We start from the raw sequence: 23,763 nt of genomic DNA, 5'->3' as shown, positions 1-23,763 counted from the left end.
CACGGTCTCCTGCTGCATGGACGCAGCATTAGCAATGAGACAGGATTTACACTTGCCAGTCCTGTTGCTCATATCCCCACAAACCACATTGTCTGTCTCTACTCATAAAGTGACAACAAATTATTTTAGATGTATTGGTCCCTTATTTTATGTGGATAAAATAGTTAGAACCTTTTGTTGGACTAACAACGGTTTGCAGGGTACAAGTTTTTGAATCTCACAGGGTAACATCCTAGAGGACTATACCTGAAGGAGAACCCTGTAAGGTTCGAAACTCTGGTGATGTAAAACAGGGCTCTTGAATTTGCGGCCTGTTGGACAAACCTGGCCCATGAAGAGTTTGTGGCCATCAGACCATCTACTTAAGGGGCGGCCAACTCCAGTCTTCAAGGGCCACCAACAGGTCAGGTTTTCAGGATCTCTATTTCAGCACAGGTGGCCTGATCAGTGGCTCAGTCTTTGACTTGACCTGATGGTGGCCCTTGAAGACTACAGTTGCCCACCCCTGATTTCTACTCCTTTTAATTTCAAGACAGTTGCTCAAGCAGCTACATTAGATTTTCTTTCTTTTTTTTTACAATGAAAATATATACATAAGAGTGTGTGTATGTGTGTGTGTGTGTGTGTGTGTGTGTGTGTGTGTGTGTGTGTGTGTGTGTGTGTGTGTGTGTCTGTGTGTGTGTGTCTGTGTGTGTGTGTCTGTGTTCTGGAGGGTGAAAAAGGCAACAAGAAACCTCCACCGTATTGCATATAGCAAATAAAAAGATCACTTGTGCGCACATTCACATGTGTATACAGTATATAGATTTACAATAACTTCTTGCCACCTACTGATGCTTCTTTGTGATCTGGCCACTTTGGAAAAGTAGAGAGCGTTGCTGAAAACATATGTTGGTCCAATAGAAGTAGGGATTCCAATATTCGGTGTGGCAGGTCCAGTTAAAACCGATAACAAACAGATATGAAGCATCATTTCCGGTTGAGTTCTATCTCTTGTAGCAGCCCAGCCACAGGAACGGTGCAAAGGGGACTCACAAGGGGAGCATGGAAACTAGAATAAAAAGTGTGCTAACAATCACCACGTTCACACCCGTCCACTTTTGTCATTGTTAATACTGATGAACAGATTTAAAAAAAATAAAAAAATTAAAAACGACAGAAAAATAATAAACACTGGTTTTGCAAAAACAATATAAAAAATGTGTGCTAATAAACTGCACAAAAGCGGAATCCTTATATAACCTGTCTCTTTTTTTTCTTCTTTTCTTCACATATAGTGAATGTTAAGATAAGAAGTTTGTATGTTTTTAGCTTGTTTAGGGTCGATTGGTGAAAGTATCTTTACTCACACTCCCACATGTTGAGTGAGTCGAGGATTCTGGGACAGAAATCATTTACATTTTAATGTGATAATCATTTCAGTGTCTCAGGATAAAGAAGGGACCGGTGACTTTGTTAGGGGCCTGGGCAATAGCTTATTATACCTTAGCACAGGGGTGTGCAAACTTTTCCCCCCGCGCCCCCCTGCCTGCTCTCCCCCTTGCTCGTACCCCCACTCTTACCTTGTCTCCAGTGTCAAATGATGCCGCGAGGGTCATGTGACGTCGCGTTGCCATGGCAACATGACGTCACGTGGCCCTGCGGCGTTATTCGATGCCACATTGCCATAGCGACGCGCCGTCGGAGACAAGGTAAGGGAAGTTACAGAGGCAGTGGGGAAGAGAACGGGGCCTCTGTAACAGCCACGCCCCCCCACAAAAACTCGCGCCCCCCGCCTTAGCACTTCACTTGCCACTCGCTGCATCACGTAATGGTACGTTTTCATGGCCGCGAGTCGCCATGATGTCGCCACAACATCGATGGAGGAGGCCCGCTCCGGGAAAGTTAAGTCTAAGGCCTCGTCCAAGGTGGTGCTGAGCTCACGCTGGACACGTTGCGACAATGATTTTGCTGCTCGCAAGCGCGTCACGTGAGCGTTTCGCCTAATGACGGCGAACCAGCTCCGTGACATCGGGGCCGCGCCCCCAGACGCGCGCGCACCTAGCCGGTCAGGAAAAGCACGATCGAGCAGGGCGCAGCGCTAGAGTGCCAGCGCGCCTGTTTCCACCCTGGACGAGGCCAGGCCTTACAGAGGCCCCGCTCTCTCCACCGGCAATCAGTTTCATTGTTGTGGGGAAGTGTGAGGCATCTGTAACCGCGATGCATAGCGCAGCACTGTGGGCTGGTGCTGCGGCATGCTGTGGGCTGGTGCTGCAGGCATGCTATGGTATGGGCCTGTGCTCTAGGCTGCTGCTGTGGCACACTCCCGCCGCACCAGCTCATCCGGGGGAAACCCGAATGCCCGATAGGGCAATCCGCCCATGGCTAAGTTTAAGAGCCAAGGTGCCACCACCACTCCGGCTCATGGACCCACTGGGCATTTGCCTGGTGTCCCAGTACTGCAGCCCAATCTACCCCTGTCCCTGGCCATGACAGAGGGAGCAGTTTGCAGGTGCTCCCTGACTGTGACATGCGGGAGTGAAATTTGCAGATGCTCCGTAGTTGTGCCAGCCTGTTTGTACCTTGCAGGTGCTCCCTGGCTGTGACAGGCTGTGCAATTTGCAGACGCTCCCTGGCTTTGACATGCTATGGCTGTGTACTTTGCAGATGCTCCCTAGCTGTGACAGCCCGTGTGAACTTTGCAGATGCTCCCTGGCTGTGACATTCTATGGCTGTGCACCTTGCAGACGCTCAATGGCTGTGACAGGCTGTGTGCACTTTGCAGACGCTCCCTGGCTGTGACATGCTATGGCTGTGCACTTTGCAGACGCTCCCTGGCTGTGACAGGCTGTGTGCACTTTGCAGGCGCTCCCTGGCTGTGACTTGCTATGGCATGCTATGGCTGTGCACCTTGCAGACGCTCCCTGGCTGTAACATGCTACGGCTGTGCACTTTGCAGACGCTCCCTGGCGGTGACAGGCTGTGCACTTTGCATACGCTCCCTGGCGGTGACAGACTGTGCACTTTGCAGACGCTCCCTGGCGGTGACAGGCTGGGCTGCTGCCTCCCAGTAGCCGGCAGTAGTAGGAGTCAGAGCCCGGGGAGGGATCTCAGGCTCATGCGCATAGTGCGGGGATCCCCGGTACTGAGCTCCGCTACAAGGCTGTTGGAATTGGCATTGCCCGGATCATGCATCCCTGATCCCCCCGGCTCCGCTGCAGGACTCCTGGGATTCCCGGTGATACATTGTTACAAAGCTCGGATTCTCCCGTGCAGGAGCCGCGTGTCTCTCAGCCTCCAGACCTTGATACCCAGCACCCACGGTGCAGGGGACCTGGCTAAGACCCCACGGAGCAGGGGAGACCTCGCTGAGACCCCAGGGTACAGGGGAGACCTCGCTGAGACCCCACGGTGCAGGGGACCTGGCTAAGACCCCACGGTGCAGGGGGGGACCTGGCTGAGACCCCACGGTGCAGGGGGACCTCGCTGAGACCCCAGGGTACAGGGGAGACCTCGTTGAGATTCCACGGTGCAGGGGACCTGGCTGAGATTCCACGGTGCTGGGGGACCTTGCTGAGACCCCAGGGTACAGGGGAGACCTGGCTGAGACCCCACGGTGCTGGGGGACCTTGCTGAGACCCCACGGTGCTGGGGGACCTTGCTGAGACCCCACGGTGCAGGGGACACCTAGCTGAGACCCCACGGTACAGGGGACACCTCGCTGAGACCCCACGGTACAGGGGACACCTCGCTGAGACCCCACGGTGCAGGGGACACCTCGCTGAGACCCCACGGTGCAGGGGACACCTCGCTGAGACCCCACGGTGCAGGGGACACCTCGCTGAGACCCCACGGTGCAGGGGACACCTCACTAAGACCCCACGGTGCAGAGGACACCTCGCTGAGACCCCACGGTGCAGGGGACACCTCGCTGAGACCCCACGGTGCAGGGGACACCTCGCTGAGACCCCACGGTGCAGGGGACACCTCGCTGAGACCCCAAGGTGCAGGGGACACCTTGCTGAGACCCCAAGGTGCAGGGGACACCTCGCTGAGACTCTACGGTGCAGGGGACACCTCGCTGAGACCCCAAGGTGCAGGGGACACCTTGCTGAGACCCCAAGGTGCAGGGGACACCTCGCTGAGACTCTACGGTGCAGGGGACACCTAGCTGAGACCCCACGGTGCAGGGCTCCTTGGTTGGCAGTACCTTGGTGCAGGGCTCCCGGGTTCTAGATCACACACAACGCCCACCCCCGGGGCGGGGTCCCTGTCTCTCGGTTCCTAAGGGGAAGGGGGGCTCCAACCGGCGATGCACTAAGGACGGGCGGAGGGAGCCGCGAAAATGACGGTGGATTTCGAGGAATGCATCAAGGACTCTCCCCGCTTTCGGTAAGAGGATGCAGGGCTGGGGAGACCAACCATGGCATGTGTGCATATGTATATATGTACTGTGTGTGTGTGTGTGTGTGTGTGTGTGTGTGTATATGTGTATATATATATATATATATATATACGCACGCCTCGGTTATCCAGCGGAAACCGTTCTTGAAGTAGCGCTAGATAGTGACACCGTTGTAAAGTGAGTCCCATGTTAATCAGTGGCGGTGAGCGTTGGATAACGCATTCAGGTGTCGAAAATCGGCCCGTAGGATTGCATTGTAAGGCGTTGGATATGCCATTCGTTGTAAAGTGAAAAGTTGGATAGCGAGGACTACCTGTATACAGTATATATTAATCTCCCCTTGTACAGGGGGAATTCACTTTCGGCCACCTCTGGGCAGGGGGTCTATATATGACATGGGATGCAAATTCTACCAGAGTGCAGAGGTAAAGAGCTTCTAAAACATCAGGAGTGGGTTCTGTGCATCCTGTGTGAAGGGGCGGAAGGGGTCCCAGAGTGGGCTTTACATGTGTTGCTTGGGGGATGGGAGTCTGAAACGCCAGGAGTGGGGTCTAAATGTCGTGTGAATGAGGGGGGGGGGGGGGGGGGGAGGATTCTAGTAGAGTGGGGCTTTTCAAATGTGGATTGTGGCATTGGTCTACACATCTGGAGTGGGGATCTTAACCTCCTAGCTAAGAGGGTTCCAAGTGTGTGAGGAGAGAATATGTTGTAGAATAACTGGTAAATTACATTGTCCAGGGAGGGCTCCACACATCTGAAATGGAAGTGGTCCAGTTCATAACATCTGGAATGGATGGTAGTAATATTTTTTTGGGGGGAGTTGGGTACTGAACATTTAGGGTGGGTTGTAAACATCTTTGGCAATGGTTTCAAGGCACACGTGGAAAGGGACAGGGGTCCTGACGTGGGTAGGGGTGTTGTGAACATCTGGATTGTGGGGATGGGCTCTAAGCAGCTTGCAGCTTGATTTTTAATGTAGGTCAAATTAAGTCATCAGTATTGATGGGGAGGGGTCCTTGTTTGTTTGTCGTTACAAGATAAATTCAGGTTTTATATATAAGGTAATACACATTCTTATATGCTGACGATGTCAAAGTACAGGCTATAGTATTTTGGGTGTGTGTGATTTGTCTGGCTAGCAGACAGAGGCAGAAGCCGGCATGTCCTCCATTTTTCATTTATGAACAAAGCTCAGGCGGTGGACACTATTATCGTGCATACATAACGTGTTTTTATGTGTATTCTATTATATGTACTTATGTCTGTGAGTTTATATATGCAGATCTCTTATTTGTTCTTATGTAGCGCCAGCTGCGTATACAGCACCAACAAAGATGCAGGACATTGTGATCACGAGGTTATTACAGTCTAAACGGTAAAATGGGATTAAATGCAATTGGGCAAGGAGGTGGTTTATGCATTAGTGTTTTCTATGATATACTTCTGCCTGTGCAATTTTCTTATTTTGATAGAAATCTTTCCTCTTTGTGTGATGGTTGTATTGGTTGGCTATTTGCTCCAATGCACACTTGTCTATTTTGAAATCATCATGTGTTGAATCCCTGATCATCACACTAGGGAGAGAGAGGCCTTCGGGACCGAGAGAAAGCTTTGCACATACATGGGATCGTTTGGTTTTTTTTTTGCAACCCTTAAGGCCCGTCATTCATTTCCAGATTTGTGATCACATAACAAAGGGGTAGGTTTGTGCGTCAGATGCAGGGTGGGGTATTGTGGGGAGTATGTGTCTGTGTTGGAAGGCTGGAGGATTTCCCGATTTGCAGAACCAGGGATCTGACATTCGCACAGACAGAAATTGCCCGCTGATCACACAGGGCGGTTCTGGTTGTTCTGAGGATCCAGCACATCCCAAGAGTCTGCTTTGCTGTTAGAAATACGCCCACTACATTTAGAAACGAACCGACATATTGTGTGTCCATGTAACGTGTTCTAATCAACCATCTTTTTATATGATTTTTTTTTTTTCACCGATGACATCGCTTTAAGCTCAACCCCTGTGTCCTTTGCATTAAAATCAGATCGTACTGGAGAAATTGCTACACTGTGAACCGTTCAGGCTATTATGGTGAAATGGCCCATGGTACACTGTGCCTTCCTGTACAAATGTGTATTATGTATAAGTGCACAACGAATTAAAAAAAAAACAAATGGGGAATGGAAACTTTCGCCAGGCAGAGAGGTGCCTTAAACATATGAAAAAAAACATTAGAAACAAATGGTGCTTGCCTTGCAGCCTAAATAATTTTTATATCAACCTGGTAAATGAACTGGTTAAACTAGCTGTGATCAGCTCTCAGGATGTAATCTGCATAAGTTATGTGTCAACCCCAGCTGCTAGTGCATTGTGAGCACAGGGGTGTGGATGCTGTCTGGGACTGAGCGATGGGGGGGACTTGTCGTTTGGCGCTCACCTCCATGTTCCTCGCATTGTTTGGTGTTCCGTGCACCGTATAGGCACATTTTTGTTTTGGTTCTAAACAATGAGACGCTGTAACGTGACGTGACCTGTTTCCTTTTCTCCCGTCAGACACACTGGCAGTGTCCTTTAATCTTGGTTTATTTCCTTGTGTGTCTTTATTTCTATTGTCGACCTCTGTGTACTTGAATTTTGCCGATCTGCGGCAGCTGTGTAAATGTGTCACACACACGTGCAATGCACTATGAGGTCAAAAGAAACCCGTAGCCTCCATCTTGTTTTTCATTTGCATCCATGCACTAAATCATTCTTACAAATCTGATTTCTTTTTCCCGTGTTTCCTACACACTAGAAGGAAATGGAACCCTTTTTTTTCCCCCCTCTTCATTAAATTGTATAGTGTATGTAACATTGTAGCCAATATTTCTAGATGATGGAAATGGTCCTCATGGATACCGATGCGCTAACTGCTTTGCTTTCATGCAAACGTGCGCTGTACCGATGAGACAGTCACTACCTCGTCGGTCAAATCCTTCAGTGACTTATTACCATCTCTTAATACAAGATCATTGTCTCTCGGTACCCAAATGATGTGTATGCGGCACTGGCAGGGAAGGCTTCGCTGGCCACACATGCAAGTCAACACAACGAAGGAATGCATGGTTAGGCCGCTGGTCTCTGAAGTGGAAGTCCTTTCCGGTTATCAGCTTTGTATCAATATGGTAAAGTTACTTTTTATGCGGTGGAAGAAAATTGTAAGCTCAAGGGACTTCTCTGTTGATCCAATAACAACCATCATATAATGTCTAATATGGTGGAATTGGGATACACACATGGGTGGACATGACTAATACAGTGGCTTGATCAATATCCGGTAACATTGTGTAACCCTGTACCTTTGTTACTACTTAACCTTCGTTTTAGATGGTAAGCCCTTGGGGCAGCGTCCTCTTCCCCCTACTATGTTTAATGTCTGTTACTTTATTGTTTTCGCCCTCCAACCCTATTGTACTGCGCTACGGAATATGTTGGCACGTTATAAATTGATGATGGTGTAATATCCCAGCCATGCGCGCTAATCGCCAGTTCACACTGGTAGAGCAGACAAACATGCACTGCAAAAAATCAAATCAAAAAATATTTAAAGCTACAGACTCCTACATTGGGAGACGTGCTGGAGCCGAGCTGTCACAGGAATTGGGATTTCCATTGTCTAAGGAACACTGGTGAAACTCTTACTGGCATCAGAAGCAAAACTATGAATGGGGGGGTGGGAATATGGGGACGGATGCACAGGGAAGTCAGTGCGGTCCACAACTACCTATGGAGGAAATGCTGTATTGGCAAAAGGAGCTGTATGGGATGTTTTTTGGCTGAAAATCCCCATAGAATTCTTAGTTTTGGGTGCGCGAGCCCATAATTGAGCTAGAGGCATCTGGGACACTTACCTTCCACTGATCATCACATCACAGACCCTACTTATCCTGCTCAGACGAAGGGGGTCATTCTATATGAGCCGAAGCAGCTGCTCTGGCCGTTTTTGGACGAAAAGCCCCATAGACCAATAGGGCAGTTTGGGGCAACTTCAGCTGCTCTAGAATAAAGTCCTTAATGTTTGAGTATGTAGCATTCTCATTCATGACCCAGTTTATTCCTTATCCCACGGCAGCCAGCAGGACCTGCAAACACTGCTTGCAATGTGTTGGAACAGGGTGGTCTGTTGTAATACTACTTCTGTTTTTTATTTTATTTAGATACTTAAACATTCACTTGATTTGTACAAAAAAAAAAATCTATTTGAAAATAAAGGGTTTAAGTTATTTTTTTTATAAAAAAAATATAGCATTAACCTTATAATCCTATTTTTATTCTCCACGTTGAAGAGGATTATGTTGCTCTGTGATTAAGGAAGAGCGGTGCTACTATTTCAAAGGCCGGTTGACTAAGCAACGACTTGATGTCTCTTCTGGCAGAAAAGTGGTTAAATAATCAGTGTAATAGGTATTTTAGATATATAACTGAACCTTTGAGTGGAGTCTGATCTTTTTGTGTTTGATGATACCAGGTACTATTAAAGGCTCCGGCAACCTTCTTTGTTTTATTCATTCTCCTTTGGGGAATTGCTTCATGCTGTATATTCATTTGCAGCTTTACCATTCTTGTGCACACCATGATTACATCTTTCAGTGTGTGTGTGTGTGTACTGTATATAGGTGATCTTCAGCCTATTGTAGTGTGTGTGTATATAGGTGATCAGCCTATTGTAGTGAGTGTGTGTATATAGGTGATCAGCCTATTGTAGTGGTGGCGGCCAACCTTCTGCTACATGGAACTGTTCATGAATTGAGGACCAGTACGGGCAAAAGGCTTTATAACACCATACATTTAGACGCATCCTTGGCGCAAACAACCTGCATTTTCTGTGAAACCTGAGTACACGGCAGCAGCACCACGGTCACGCACATTAAGTGTGCTTTCCTAGACACCAACGTTGTAGAAAACATTGCACAGACACTTCTGACCCATGGATCAGCATACAATTATCCAGGTTCTGGTTCCAGACTGAGGACAACTGGCCGTAATTTGGCCTTTTCTATTCAGAGGTTTCAGACAGAATAAATATTGATGTGACGTGACCAACGTAAGAAGTCTTGCATCACACATGAAGGCGACCAGTGCAGTGGCACAGCTAGACAGGTGCGGGCCCCCGGGCAAAAAAATGTCAGGTCTCTCTTTCTGCTCTCTTTCTGCTCTCTCTCTCTCTTTGCTCTCTTTCGCTCTCTATCTTTGCTCGCTCTCTCTCTCTCTCTGCTCTCTATGCTCTCTGCTCTCTATGCTCTCTGCTCTCTATGCTCTCTGCTCTCTATGCTCTCTGCTCTCTATTCTCTCTCTCTCTATGCTCGCGCTCTCTCTCTCTATGCTCGCTCTCTCTGTGCTCGCTCTCTCTGTGCTCGCTCTCTCTGTGCTCTCTCTGTGCTCTCTCTGTGCTCTCTCTGTGCTCTCTATTCTCTCTCTCTGTGCTCTCTATTCTCTCTCTCTGTGCTCTCTATTCTCTCTCTCTATGCTCTCTATTCTCTCTCTCTCTATGCTCTCTCTCTCTCTCTCTCTATGCTCTCTCTCTCTCTCTCTCTATGCTCTCTCTCTCTCTCTCTCTATGCTCTCTCTCTCTCTCTATGCTCTCTCTCTCTCTCTCTCTATGCTCTCTCTCTCTCTCTCTCTATGCTCTCTCTCTCTCTCTCTCTGCTCTCTCTCTCTCTATGCTCTCTCTCTCTCTATGCTCTCTCTCTCTCTATGCTCTCTCTCTCTCTCTATGCTCTCTCTCTCTCTATGCTCTCTGCTCTCTCTCTCTCTCTATGCTCTCTCTCTCTCATTTCTTTCTTTTCCCTCGTCTATATTTCTCTCTTGTACTTCATTTTCTTTCTGTGTCTCTTCCTTCCTGTATCCTTTCCATGTCTGTTTTTACCCCTGTGATTTTAACCCTCCCCCTCCCTCTCACCTTTCCCAGCCTGTCTCTCAGGCTGCAGCTCCAGCCCCACCCACTGACGGAGGCCCCGCCCTCCCCCTCCCTCTCACCTTTCCCAGCCTGTCTCTCAGGCTGCAGCTCCAGCCCCACTCTGCACTAGTTGAGGCCCCGCCCCCTGACTTCAGCCCCGCCCACCTACGGAGGCTCTGCAGAGGAAGGAATTTCCCCTCTGTCCTTCCTACTGTATCTCAGGGCCCCGCCCCCTGACCCAGGCCCTGCCAATCTCAGGACTCCGCCCCCTGACCCAGTCCCCGCCCACCTGCAGAGGAAGGGATTTTCCTCTCTGGAGGAAGCACAATGGGGCCCACAATGGGGAGGGGGGGGGAGGGAGCGGGCCCCCCCAAGAGTGCGGGCCCCCCCAAGAGTGCGGGCTATAGCTTCGCCCTGGACCAGTGATTTTTCAAAAGTTCTGTATACTGTGCCTTCAGTCTCATCTATCGAGGTCTCTCGGAAGGGATTGCAAGCTACAATTAAACACTTCTCCAGAACCAATATGCTACTGGAATATATTGGAAATGCAAACCAATTATAGAAATGGCATTCACTGGTTTATAATCTCCAAATGAAGGCTGCTGGCAACTTCACCTTTTTAATGAAAAGATAAAACAACAAGCAATTTAAAATCTATGACAACCTTTTAGTATACTGTACAAACAATGTACACATTTTAAAATATGATGAATTTTGAATTGGAGAACTCGCTCTATAGAAAATTCCTAGTTGGTTTGTGTGGCCCTTTAAGTAATAATGATCCATTAGCATTAACCCAAAACATGGTAATATGATGTAATGACAACTTTAAGATTAAAATGCCCCATTGCAAAACGTTGAAGCTTCTCATTGCATCAACATTTGGGGAGACACGTAGGTAAATACTACGACCTAGCCCTTTGCCACCGAAGAAGCTAATAACACATATTGTGATGTGAAACCTCCAGAGGCATCGCGTTTCCAAATAAAGGAATCGATGAATACATTGAATTAAAACCACCATCCCGTTTAAGCGAGGAGCTAACCCGGGGACTTCACGTCCGTCCTGCAAACCCCAGCAGGGAAGCACAGTATTTCTGAGCGGGTCTCATTGGCATGGCACTGCAGGTGTGGGAGATGGCATTCTGCATGCATGATTAGACATTTACATCTCATGAATGGTATTGTGTTCCCCGGCCAGGGAAAACGTGTTTTTAACCTCTTTGTTGTAAGTAGCACAGAGCAAGGCAGGGGTAGCTTTGTGATTTATATGGCAACCTGTGCGTTATCCGTTCTAGATGACCTTGGTAGAATAACTTTTATCTTGATGTGTCGGGGTACATTGTTTGGGACCGTGTTTCGTTGACTATTGTTTATTTAGATACTTCTTGCTTTTGTTTTTTAAAAAAAAAAATTATTTTTAGTATTCAAGAATTTGCATTTATTTTTTTCAAATATTTTTATGGTATCACATCAAGACTTTGAAACAGAAAGAAACAATATACATATATCGTTAAACAACAGTACAGGCATACCCCGCTTTCAGGACACTCACTTTAAGTACACATGCGAGTAATGACACATTGCCCAATAGGTAAACGGCAGCTCACGCATGCGCCTGTCAGCACGTCCTGAACAGCAATACCGGCTCCCTACCTGTACCGAAGCTGTGCGCAAGCGGGGAGACTATAGAGCCTGTTACATATGTGTTATTTACATCAGTTATGCACGTATATGACGATTGCAGTACAGTACATGCATCGATAAGTGGGAAAAAGGTAGTGCTTCACTTTAAGTACATTTTCGCTTTACATACATGCTCTGGACCCATTGCGTACGTTAATACGGGGTATGCCTGTACTTTCTTTCTTGGTATTTAAACACATATTCTAGACATAAGGACTTAAGATATTTAATTAAAGCTAACACAAACTCTATATTAGTTTAAGATCATTTAGATATTTCTGGACTTCCAATCAGGAGATCGCAACCTTCAAAGTGTTTAAATTCTTTATCACTTGAAAGAGGAGAAAAAGAACAGAAGAAGAGAGAAGGGGGGGATAGGAAAGGGTAATAAAGGAGGAGGGGACACGCAAAGTCACAGCTTTTATCTTCTGATGTACAGAACAAGCCTTCGGTATCGGTGACATCCTCCTGTGGTGGAGGTGATCCTTCATTGCTACATTTCGAAGCCCAATAGCACCGAATCTGTCCTAATTCCCAGTTTGTAGAAGGAGAATCCAGTGTGGCGTTCCTTGGCCATCTGTCAAAAATGACTCATTCAGCCGAGCAAGATGCTTTTCTTCCCAGAGGACTTGAAACAGCATGCTTGTTCCAGGACAATTAGAAAGCGTGTTCCAGAAAGGTAGAAAGGGAAAAAGATCAAACCTTTTCAATCACTTCCTGGTCGGCCTGAACCCTACTGGGTACCTGAGCAAATGGCAATGTCAAAGCTCAAAGGGGGTCTGAAGTGAAGGAGCATGCACTTTGTAGCTGGTTTCCACACCAAAGCTAATGTAAGTCAGCCGGTCACTGATCTCCCCCCCGGCACTCAGATGGCTGAGGCACTGGCATCTGAAGTATACACCACTCCCATTAGCCTAGGTAACACTTCTCATTATTTGACCTTCCCAAGTTCTAGCTCAGGAGTGGTCAACTCCAGTCCTCAAGGGCCACCAACAGGGCAGTTTTTAAGGATGTCCCTGCTTCAGCACAGGTGGCTCAGTTTTTGACTGAGCCTCTGATTGAGCCACCTGTGCTGAAGCTGGGATATCTTTAACCTGACCTGTTGGTGACCCTTGAGGACTGGAGTTGGCCAGCCCTGGTCTAGTTCCTAGATTAGAAGAAAGGCTATAAACTCAGTATTAATACATTATAACCCACACAGTGCAGACTGTCAGCACTGTATACAAATACATCATGTGGGTTCAATATGGCTTTAGTCATGTACTATGAACAATGTTCGGTGCACTGTCAGCAATTTATGTTAATAATACTAACCCATACCATTAACCCCTCTGCTCCCAAAAGCCCCCCCCCCAACTCATTTGGCAGTAAAATGGTTAAGGCACATGTAAACTGGAGCTGACTACCAACAGAAAGCAACTACAGGCAGTCCTCGGTTATCCGGCACAATGCGTTACTCAAAATGGCGTCGGATTGCGAAACACGTTTTCCCATAGGAACACGGATTAAATGAAAGGTTCCGTTCCTGAAGGCATTTTTAATGCTAAAATACACAAAATATTTTACGCAGACAATAAGATACGCAGCACACACATAAATTATATAGTGCATATACTGTATTATATATATATATATATATATATATTTATATATATTATATAACATAATATATAATATAAAAATATAATATATTGCAAAGCGTCGTAAGAGCGTTGGATAAGCCGTTTTGGCGTTGTAAAAATGAATATAGGTATGCATTGCACAGCGTTGGATAAGCCATGCGTTGTAAAACGAGGACTGCCTGTATAGAGAACAGACTGCTGACTTTCTGAGGGACCTGAGCAGGTTTCCTATCTGCCGAGTAATGGCAGGTCCCGGCGTGATGATCCTGCCCTGGTTTTGTATGCCCATTGCTTGTCTGTTGGTTGGGTATCACAGGCTCCCCATTTAATGAGGCTCGGAGACTCACGGAGTGACTTTGCCACATCATGAATAGGTGCTGTGATTATACTCAAAAACGCCGACGGCGCCGCGCGGCTCAAAGACGAAATGCATACATCCAATTTAAGTAAACCTATCTGGAGCGACGTGCGCGCCGCCTGGAACTGCCGGGCGGCAGACTGGTGTGCAGAGAGGGGAATCTGTCATTGGCAGGCGACTGTCGCGTCAAATGAGCAGTTCAGCCAATGAGGGTGAGCCGCTCACGGCCACGCCTCTTCTCCTGTCTCCTCTGTTTGTTCAGGTGCTGCTCGGCGGCAGCCGGATGATGACTTCACCGGATCGCGCTGCCGCTCAGCGGCATCTGCTATAATAGTAGCCCAAGATCTGGGGGGGGAAAAAAAAACCCTGCTTAAAGCTGCAGTTCCAGTTCAAGCTGCCGTTTAAAAAAACAAAACACAAAAAAATCCCATTCAATATGTGCATCAATACAATGTGCACACTGACCAGTGATTAGCTAAGCTGCCAATTGATCCGTTCGCCTGTAATCGATCGCTGAAGATTCGGCTCGGGGGTTCTTGTTTAAATCATTGTTAGGGCTGCGGAATATTACCCAAGATGCAAAGTTCTGCGTGGAGGATCATGTGACCAGGCAGGCACTAGATACAATTGGTGCACTGCTAGAGAGAGGGCAGGGCTCAAGAGCCAGAGCCTGTCTCAAAAGAGGAAGGGGATGTAACTTTGTAAATGGTTGCTATAGAAACAACATATTTTTGTTTTTTTAAATGCTACAAGTATTTTCTCATAGCGCAGAACTGATTTATTAAAAATAAACACACGTAGGATATTGCTTGAACTGCAGCTTTAAGCTCTCCATCAATTTTGGAGTTGGTGTGCAGGTATGCGGCTGACACTTTGTTACAAACAGGAAAAACCACCTGGAAATACCTGTTGAGACTATAGGGAGAGACATTGTCGGGCCCACGCAGGCCGTGGCACAGAGCACAGTCACATGACTATCTTGTGGGGCAGCATGTTGCATCACTTGCCTTATGCGCGGCTGGGCGTTGCTGCCCTATCTGGCACTTATGGGGTCACCCCCTTCCCCCCCCCCTCCTTAAGGACCAAAGCGAACTAATGGTAGTGATTATATTTAATGGATTAAATAAAGCCGACTTTCAGCATTTATTTCGCAAAAGCCGCTGCAAGTAATTTTAACCCCTTGGATGCCAGTCGGACCTGCCACACATCACTTTGCTTGGCGCCCGAGGGTTTGAATATAATGACGACGTACAGGCACTCGCAGGACTTTCTTGGCGAAGGATAATGTTATTTATTCGTACCGACATTTCTGTCCCCACCTTGATAAAGGCCCTGGTGGAAGCCGGGACGTCGGCACGAAAACGTTATTATTCACCAAGAAAGTCCTGTGAGTGCCTGTTCGTCATAATTATGTTGTATCCAGTTTTCTGCAGCTGCAACCAGGCCGTTTTCTCTAGTAACACACACGTGTGTGTGTGTACACACACACACACACACACACACACACACACACACACACACGGTTAACAGGCAGATTCTCCAAAAATACTGGACACAATGAGGAATGGTACAACGCACTCGAGGCACACACACACACACACACACACACACACACGTGTCGGTGTCCTTGGACTGTCTTTACCTGATCTCTCTTATGATCAGACTGTTTTAAGGTACTTTTGTTTCTAATGTCAACTGGCGATTTTTTTCCCCTCTTGGTTCTTTTGCAGCAAGCAATGAATTGCCCATTATAAGACAATCGGATAAAATCGGGAGGACCCGAATTATCTGCTAAGAATAAATATCCCATGCTCATTTTGTACGGCATAGGAATCAGTAAATATTTATTTAACTTTAACATTATGTAAGGAAGCCAATTTAAATGGAAAAGTTCTTTATTAATTGTGGGTGCGTTTGCATGTCTGACAAGTCAGCAACCCGGTCTTTCCACATGTTCTCCGAGGCTTCCTCCCCGGTGGCTGCGAGCGCGACGGCGCACACAAGGTACGGCCCTCTATGGGGCCGGCCGCTGCCTGCACAATGCGCGTTGTGCGACCGCCCTTGTCAAAAGACAAGAATTTTGTCTTTTTTGGCGCGGCGGCTCAGAAATGGTCACGGCAGCCAATGAGGGCGAACCAGCCGCGTGATGTCATGGCCGAGCCCCCGCCACACTGCCCTCACGCCCCCCAGTCGCGAGTGATCTGAAGTCCATCAGATCGCTCGGCTGGAGGAGGAGAGTGCCGGGGGGCGCGTGCACTGGGGGCCGTAGCCTTAGCATGCAATGCTTCAACTGCAGGCGGGGATTCTGGGTAATGACATGCAGATGAGCACTTACAATGTGTTACATTTTGCTTCTTGTCCATTTTAACATGGGCCCCTATAAGCTTATGCCTGCCGCATTACATCGCTTTTCAGCACAGCATGGGTTAAAGAAGTGCATAGCCAATAAGCCTACTCAGACAGCTGTTTTTGACCTTTTGGGTCTCATCAGTGGGTTACTGGCTATGCAGCGTGAAGCTGGTTTTTGGTATAACCAGACACAAAGCAAGTTATGGTGAGTTAAACATTGACACAGTATGGTGGATGGGTTTTTGTCACTTTTTTTTGCTCACCATAACTCGCTTTGTGTTTTTATTATATTTTTGCTGCTCAGCGAGACTTCCCCATCATTGCTGCAGGACAGTGTACTGAATGAGTGCCGTACGTCAGCAGATTCAGCTTTTCATCACTCAACTCGCATATTGTGAAAGCGTTTTGATTGTGATAGGTTTCTAATTGTTTGCTTTGTAACAGAGTTTATGGGGACAATTCCTCTTCAAACCTGAGCGTACTAAAAGCAGTGACTCTCTTTTTTAGGGGTTACATGTGTGTAATTTGAAATTCCTTTAAAAAAAAAAATGTATACTGTAGCAACAGTTTTTGATGGGGTTCTGTAAATGCAAAATCGGTAACATACATTCCCATAATGTAAAACATGTATAAACCCAGGGGGAGCTGCACCCCAAGTTCTAGGCCCCCAAGAATAGGTGTAGTTTACAAACTTTCCTTTCTAAAAGATGTCCAACTTTTTTTTAAAAGATATCTATTGTATCTGCCATCACAGTCTCCATGGGTAATGAATTCCACACTGTAACAGTCCTTACTGTAAAGAACCCTTTCCTTTGCTGCTGGTGATATCTCCTTTCCTCCAACCTTAAGGGATAACCCCGTGTCGTTTGTACTGCCCGTGGGATGAATAGTAGTTTTGAAAGCTCCTTGTATTGACCCTGAATATATTTGTATATAGTTCATATCCCCTCTGAGACGCCTCTTTTCTAATGTAAATAAATCGAATTTAGCTAGCCTCTCCTCATAAATCAGATTATCCACCCCCTTTATTAATTTGGTGGCTCTTCTCTGCACTTGTTCTAGCTAATGTGTTTTTATAGAGTGGTGCCCAAAACTGTACTCCATATTCAATGTGTGGTCTTACTAGTACTTTATACAGTGGCATCATTATGCTTCTCTTACAGCCTTTCCCCGTTTAATGCAAGTTATAGGCTAAATCAGTAAAATTCCGGGCATTATTGAAAACCCTGCTCTCTGATTGGTTACAATTCCGGGCATTATCCAATCAGTAATGCCCGGAATTTAGCAGCTTGCAAAGTGCAGTTTTCAATGGGTTTATTTCCAGCCAATCGGCTTTCAGAACAGCTGAGACAGGGCAAGAGGATTGGTTTGCATGAAGTAAAAACTCTGAGACAGGGCAGGGGATTGGTCAGGACGTATCAGCCACGGGTTGACGCCTCCCCCTCCCGAGCGGACAGATTTTCTGAGCAGATTCAGTTGATTTGGGGGGGGGGGGGGGGTGTCTGCAGTTTCTTTGTGGCTGCAGTTTGTGTGTGTGTGTGCTGTTGTGTTGTAGAAGTGCTGTCTGTGTGTCAGTGTCAGCAAAAGTGTTTATGGGTGTAGCATGTGTGTGTAGAGCTTGTGTGTGTGTGTATAGAGGTGCTGTGTTGTGTGTGTGTTTGTGTGTGTGCACAGAGGGGGCGGCAGTGTGTGGATATAGATAGTTGCAGTGTAAGCGTATATAGAGGTGGTTTCATGTATTTACCATTTTATTTTAATTAAATCTATTTAACTATACAAAAGTGTCTATTATTTATGAAAAAAGTCTACATTTAGCCTATAACAGTAATAATCCCCTCAGAACAGGGCATTACTGGCCAATAATGCCCTGGCTGGGTTAAAGTCCCTCGGCTTCGCCTCGGGCCTTCAACTCTTCCAGCCAGGGCATTATTGGCCAGTAATGCCATGTTCTTCAGGGATTATTACTTAAATAAGATCTTGTTTGCCTTTGCAGCTACTGCATGACATTGCGCACTATTGCTAATCCTCCTGTCTACACGCATTCCTAAATCCTTCTCCATCAAGGATTGACCTAATTTTGCCATATTTAATTTGTAAGTCGCCTGTGTATTCTTGTTTCTCAAATGCACAACCTTACATTTATCTGTATTAAACATCATTTGCCATTTTCCTGTCCAAGTTTCCAGTCTACCCAATTCCATCTGTAGATAAATGACATCCTGCTCTGATTTGACTACCTTACACAATTTATTGTCAACAGCAACAATTGAGACTTTGCTCTCTATGCCCACTTCAAGGTAATTAATTAATAAACTAGTTAAAATGCAGGAGTCTCAGTACCAAACCTTGAAGTACTGTAGTCACAACTTTAGCCCAACCTGAAACGGTTCCATTATGACAACCCTATGTTGTCTATCCTTCAACCAGTTTTCTATCCAGGTGCATATATTATTACTGAGTCCAATTTTCTTTATTTTGTACACTAACCTCTTGTGTGAAACAGTATCAAAAGCCTTTGCACAATCTAAGTAGACCACATCAACTGCATTACTCTGGTCTAAATTCCTACTTACCTCCTCAAAGAAATAAATAAGGTTAGTTTGGCAAGATCTATCCTTCATAAATCCATGCTGACTATTACTAATAATTGTGTGGTGTTATCCTACTAAACCATAAAAGAAACTTCCCCTCTATTGAAGTCAGGCTTACTATGTGCTGAACAAGAGTCTGTGTAGCCTCTCTCCCCTCCTCATGTCATTATTTACGTTGTGATAAGAAGAGGTAGCCTAAGAGTAAAGAAAACCCTCCCCCATTTAGAGGCTCGTAACATTAATTAATGTAATTAATAAAAAATATTTGGTTTTGCCATGGTTGCAATAGTTTAAAGAAGCCAATTAGATTGCTAAATTGTTCACAAAAAGTCATTTTTGGGGTCGGTTAAGTGAGATTGCACCTTTTTTAATTGTTTATATACGATGAGCCTTTTCTTGACGTCCTTGAGGTGGTCTTGCCTTGGTTCTTATAGTCTTTGTCATGGCGCATATAGCCATAGTGGCAACCTAGCACTGCGGAAGTTTGCTTACCATCTACTTGATATAATGGTTTATTTTTTATTTAGATCATTTTTTATTGACTGTAACATTTTCTTCCATCCATGTTCAACATGACCATGTAATTTTATATTGTGAGTACAAAAACACATATATCATATTGGAATTTTAGTAACACATTCCTCGAGAATTGTTAAGTCGATTATTAATATTTGTAGAGATACTTGTATAGAATTATCATGTGTAGCCCCTCTTGGATGGCTGCTAGTTTCTGTTAGGGGTTGATTGCCTTAAGGGGTTAACTGGGAGGGCTTAATCAGGTTTCACCCCTCCCCCTAGCTACCATGTGATGTATGATTTCAGTATAAGGGTGTGTGTTTATAGATATAGATACCCCCCCACCATTTGTTCTAGAAGTTGGTTCTTTAGAGTTCTGAATGGAGTCCTCCCTGTAAGTCTTCTATATAGAGTTTCTATGTATCTATTCAGCAGCTAGTTAAGTCTATGTCAATGTGTATTATTTTCCAGTTTAGTAACGTGCCCCGATAATTAGTCAGCGCCTGTTAGAGGATCAGGAAGTCTAAGGCTGCGCTTCTAGTCCTGGCTACAGCAACGGCGTGCAGCCGCAAAGCAAGTACTAGCAGTCCATCGCGGGTGCCCATAGTGGGCACGACCATGACGATGCAACGCAGCGACGTTCCGGTCGCGATCACTGAAGTCAAACAAATTAGTGATTTTCAGTGATCGCAGCGTGATGTGAGCGGTTCAGCCAATGAGGGCGTACCGCTCACAGCCAGGCCCCCTGTCGCCCTCTATAGCGACGTCTGATGTCACACGGTCTCCTCGCCGTAGCCAGTACTATAAGCGAAGCCTAAGTTTGTAGGAGAAGGTTGCTGCACTGTTGAGTCGCACCACAGTGATCCATACTTCTATTGAATTGGCCCTACCGGCAGGTTCTTCTCGCATCGCAATCTCCCTATGACCTTTTTCACTTAATCCATATGCAACGTGTAACTAAGCCAAGTACCTCCTCTGAATAGGACCAGAACCTACTGGAGGATGATTTCCCTAAAGCTTTTAGCCATGTGTAGTGTATTGTATGGTGAATGTTGATGTGAACTGTTTTTGGACGGATGTTCAATCAAGACACTTTATTTAATAAAATTTCTTGGTGCCCATTTCTATACTGTGCTTTCATCCACGCCCTTCCAGCACTTACCCACGCACCATCTATATGGCCTGAAAGACTGAGCAATTACGTTCTGGACCAATCTGATGTGACACCATTCATAGCTGGGGGAATAGGGGTTACATGTGTATACTCAAAATTAGTGAACACCAGAAAAGGACATATACAGGTAGTCCTCGCTATCCAACGTTTCACTTTACAATGAATGGCATATCCAACGCTTTACAATGCCAGCCTATGGTTTTTTTTTTGACGCCTGAATGCGTTATCCAACGCTCACCGCCACTGATTAACATGGGACTCACTTTACAGCGGTGTCACTATCCAACGCTACTTCCAGAACGGATTCCGTTGGATAACCGAGGACTGTCTGTACAGATCTTCATAACCAAAGGCAGAGTTACCTCTTGTGTCCATACCTATATTTATATCCATATATTTGTAGATATCAATGCATATTTCTATTTCTCTACATTTTTGAGTAGATAATACCATGGTTGAGGAGAAAAAAACAAAAAAACCCCAGTAACAATTAAACAATAACTAATAATAATGCAATAATTTTCTGTTCCTCTCTCTTGAACCAGCCCAATATCTCCATTTAGTGTAACGTACCAATGTTACAGCTTGCCACTGATGACTATTCACAGTTTAGAGCTGAAGAATGAAGTATTGATCTCTTATTTCTTCAAACTTAGGAACACTTCTTCCATGTTTGCAATGTCCTGTATTCTGTCCCGCCATTCGTTAACGTATGGCCCGACCGTTATTTTCCACGTTCTGGCAATTACAGATATTGCTGCCAATAACAGGGATTTTTTAAAGTATCTTAGATTTGTGTTATCTATATTTTATTCATTTTATTTATAAAAATGTTTTACCGGGAAATAATACATTTGAGAGTTAACTCTCGTTTTCAACTATGTCCTGGGCATGGTGACCATACACGGTGACGTTAAATGAACAGAGGTTATATAGTCAATTTACAGACATTTCATGGACAGTGAGATAATATATGTTCTGGGCGTATGTAACAGTCACAGACGATTAAAATGTGAGACGGCTGAAATCTTGAAAGAACTTAGGCTGGCTCATGGTGGCGGCGCGGGGGCGCGTCACTGAGCGCACTCCTGCACTTGGCTGCAGGAGATTGGGGAGGCGCTGCGGGGGGCGTGGCGGACGCGTCACGAAGCTGGTTCGCCCTCATTGGCTGAACCAGCTCACGTGACCTTGCCGTCCCGCGACTGCAGCCTGAAAAGACAACATTTACTTGCCTCGCCAAATGGCAGCAGCGTCGACGCGCTGCATCGCCGCCAGTACTATGCTACCTTCAATAGAGAAGCATAGAAGAGACTCAAACGTGCAAGCACCTGCATGTAGCGACGCCGACCCCCATGGGAGCAGCCTTCGCCTGGTGGCGGCTTTGAGAGTCCCGGGTATTGTGTTCCGGTCGCGAGGTGCACGGTAAGAGGAGGAGGAGCGGGCGGATTCCTTGTTGAGCCTTTGGACCGTTGTCCTGGAACCTCTCTGCATGTTTGGTGTCCCTGTTCTGAAGCAGCCATCACTCCTCAGTGTAAATTGCAACATTGTTGCTTTCCCTTATGGCTTCCCAGCCTGTTGCCTTGGAAACCCCCCCTCTGCTGAAATCTGAGATGGTTTGGCTATCCTCCCCTGCTAGTTGGTATACCCCATTTATTGCACAGCAAAGCCTGCTCTCTTTTACAACCAGCAGCAATAGTGAGTAGATGCACCTTTCACTGTCCCCCCAGAAAAGCATCTTTTTCACCTTCTCCCTACAAATGTTACCTGCCAGTTATTTTATCCCTTCTGTATACCCCCTCCAATAAAAGTTACAGAAAATAGAAGGACTCTGTGTGCATTTAAAGGAGATGAGTTTAGCCGCCTGATCCCACTCACTTGTCACAGTGGGCTTGGGCCAGAATAAACATGGACAGTCTAAGTAATTAATGCCAAAGATTCAACAAAATAATTGTTAGGAATAAGGTGTGTTGTTGTTTGTTTTTTTAATGTACCTGGTATTACGTGAGTTTTTAATGTTTTTCTTCCAAATACCCTTCATTTAGAAACAGGACCACACGTGGAAATAAAATCTTCTCTACAACCACATTGGTTCCAGCAAGTGCCTGGTATTGACGGGGATATTTTTGCTAGTTTAACCGGGGTGATGTATGGAATATAGAATATTTTGAACGACCGCTCCATAAGATCAACTGCTATGGATACACCTTTTTAATCTGCTGCTCGGTATAACCAGAACAAACCTGTGGAATAAATGAGGAGAACTCCATTTGTCTTGATGCTGTTGGGCAGTGTCAGCCCCGCATTGGTTTTCTTTGGTGCGGTGAGGAGGTCCATTACAGCTCACTCTTCATTGACGGACACGCCTACAACACACGAGCGAGAATTCAGGGATGCTCCTTCATCTGCTGTGGCCTATGCACCAAGGGGGAGGGAGTACTCAGTAGGGTGCCACACCATGGAGCGCTGAACGGGGGGGGGGGAAGCTATCCCTGTAGCAGCACTCGTGCCAGTGGCGTATCTAAGGCTTCTCAGCATGGGTGCATGTTACTCTCGGACTATGATTTCAGTCACATATTGTCGCACCCTGGTTTTTTTGGCTAGGGGTTGCATGTGAATTTTTTAACCCACCCAGCCAAACAAATTATGCACACAGCTTGGTATCACTTATGCACTGTTTTTTCACAGCGCACTGGCACAAAGCACTTATCCTTTGTTTGTTTTTGAAGCACGTTTTGTATTTCGGTTTTAGCCGCCACCTCTCCCCGAGAGTAAAAGACTGTGTTGGCGAGTAGGCTTCAGCCGAAAAACTGCTTCACAAACAAACACAAAAAGAGAGCACAAGGAGAAGACTATAAATGTAAAAAAAAAACAACACTTTGTGTCAATTATAAACAATGATAAAACTTGCATCACAAGTAAAATGGTACCACGCTGTCCCTGCCCACCGACTGAACTGGTGATATAAAGCAGTCCCTCCAGAAGATGATGGAAACACCGGACCCGTGCCGTGATCACCGCAGGAACCACCGTTTGTAGGCCTAGCTATGGAGGAGCCGAAAAACTGCTGCCTGGGTTCTTCCATCCTGACTGAAGGAACCCCAGTACGGACATCTGGATTCGGAAAGGAGGACGGAGTCGAGGCCCTGAGGATCT

At 46.2% G+C, this 23,763-nt stretch overlaps 1 protein-coding gene across 2 annotated transcripts in view; it reads left to right on the top strand.

The window, feature by feature from the left end:
• The first annotated feature begins 3,004 nt into the window (after window positions 1-3,004).
• Window positions 3,005-23,763, top strand: part of ACAP3 (ArfGAP with coiled-coil, ankyrin repeat and PH domains 3) — a 156,611-nt gene continuing 135,852 nt past the window's right edge. For both annotated transcript variants that reach the window (XM_075603669.1, XM_075603667.1), the window contains exon 1: window positions 3,005-4,371. In XM_075603669.1, coding sequence (XP_075459784.1) covers window positions 4,325-4,371 — 47 coding nt within the window. In that variant the 5' untranslated portion in view covers window positions 3,005-4,324. The remainder of the gene's footprint in view (window positions 4,372-23,763) is intronic.

Source organism: Ascaphus truei, chromosome 6 (assembly GCF_040206685.1).
Source record: "Ascaphus truei isolate aAscTru1 chromosome 6, aAscTru1.hap1, whole genome shotgun sequence".
Lineage (NCBI taxonomy): Eukaryota > Metazoa > Chordata > Amphibia > Anura > Ascaphidae > Ascaphus > Ascaphus truei.
Note: the sequence above shows the minus strand (reverse complement) of the source record. Positions and strands in the feature narration are given on the sequence as shown.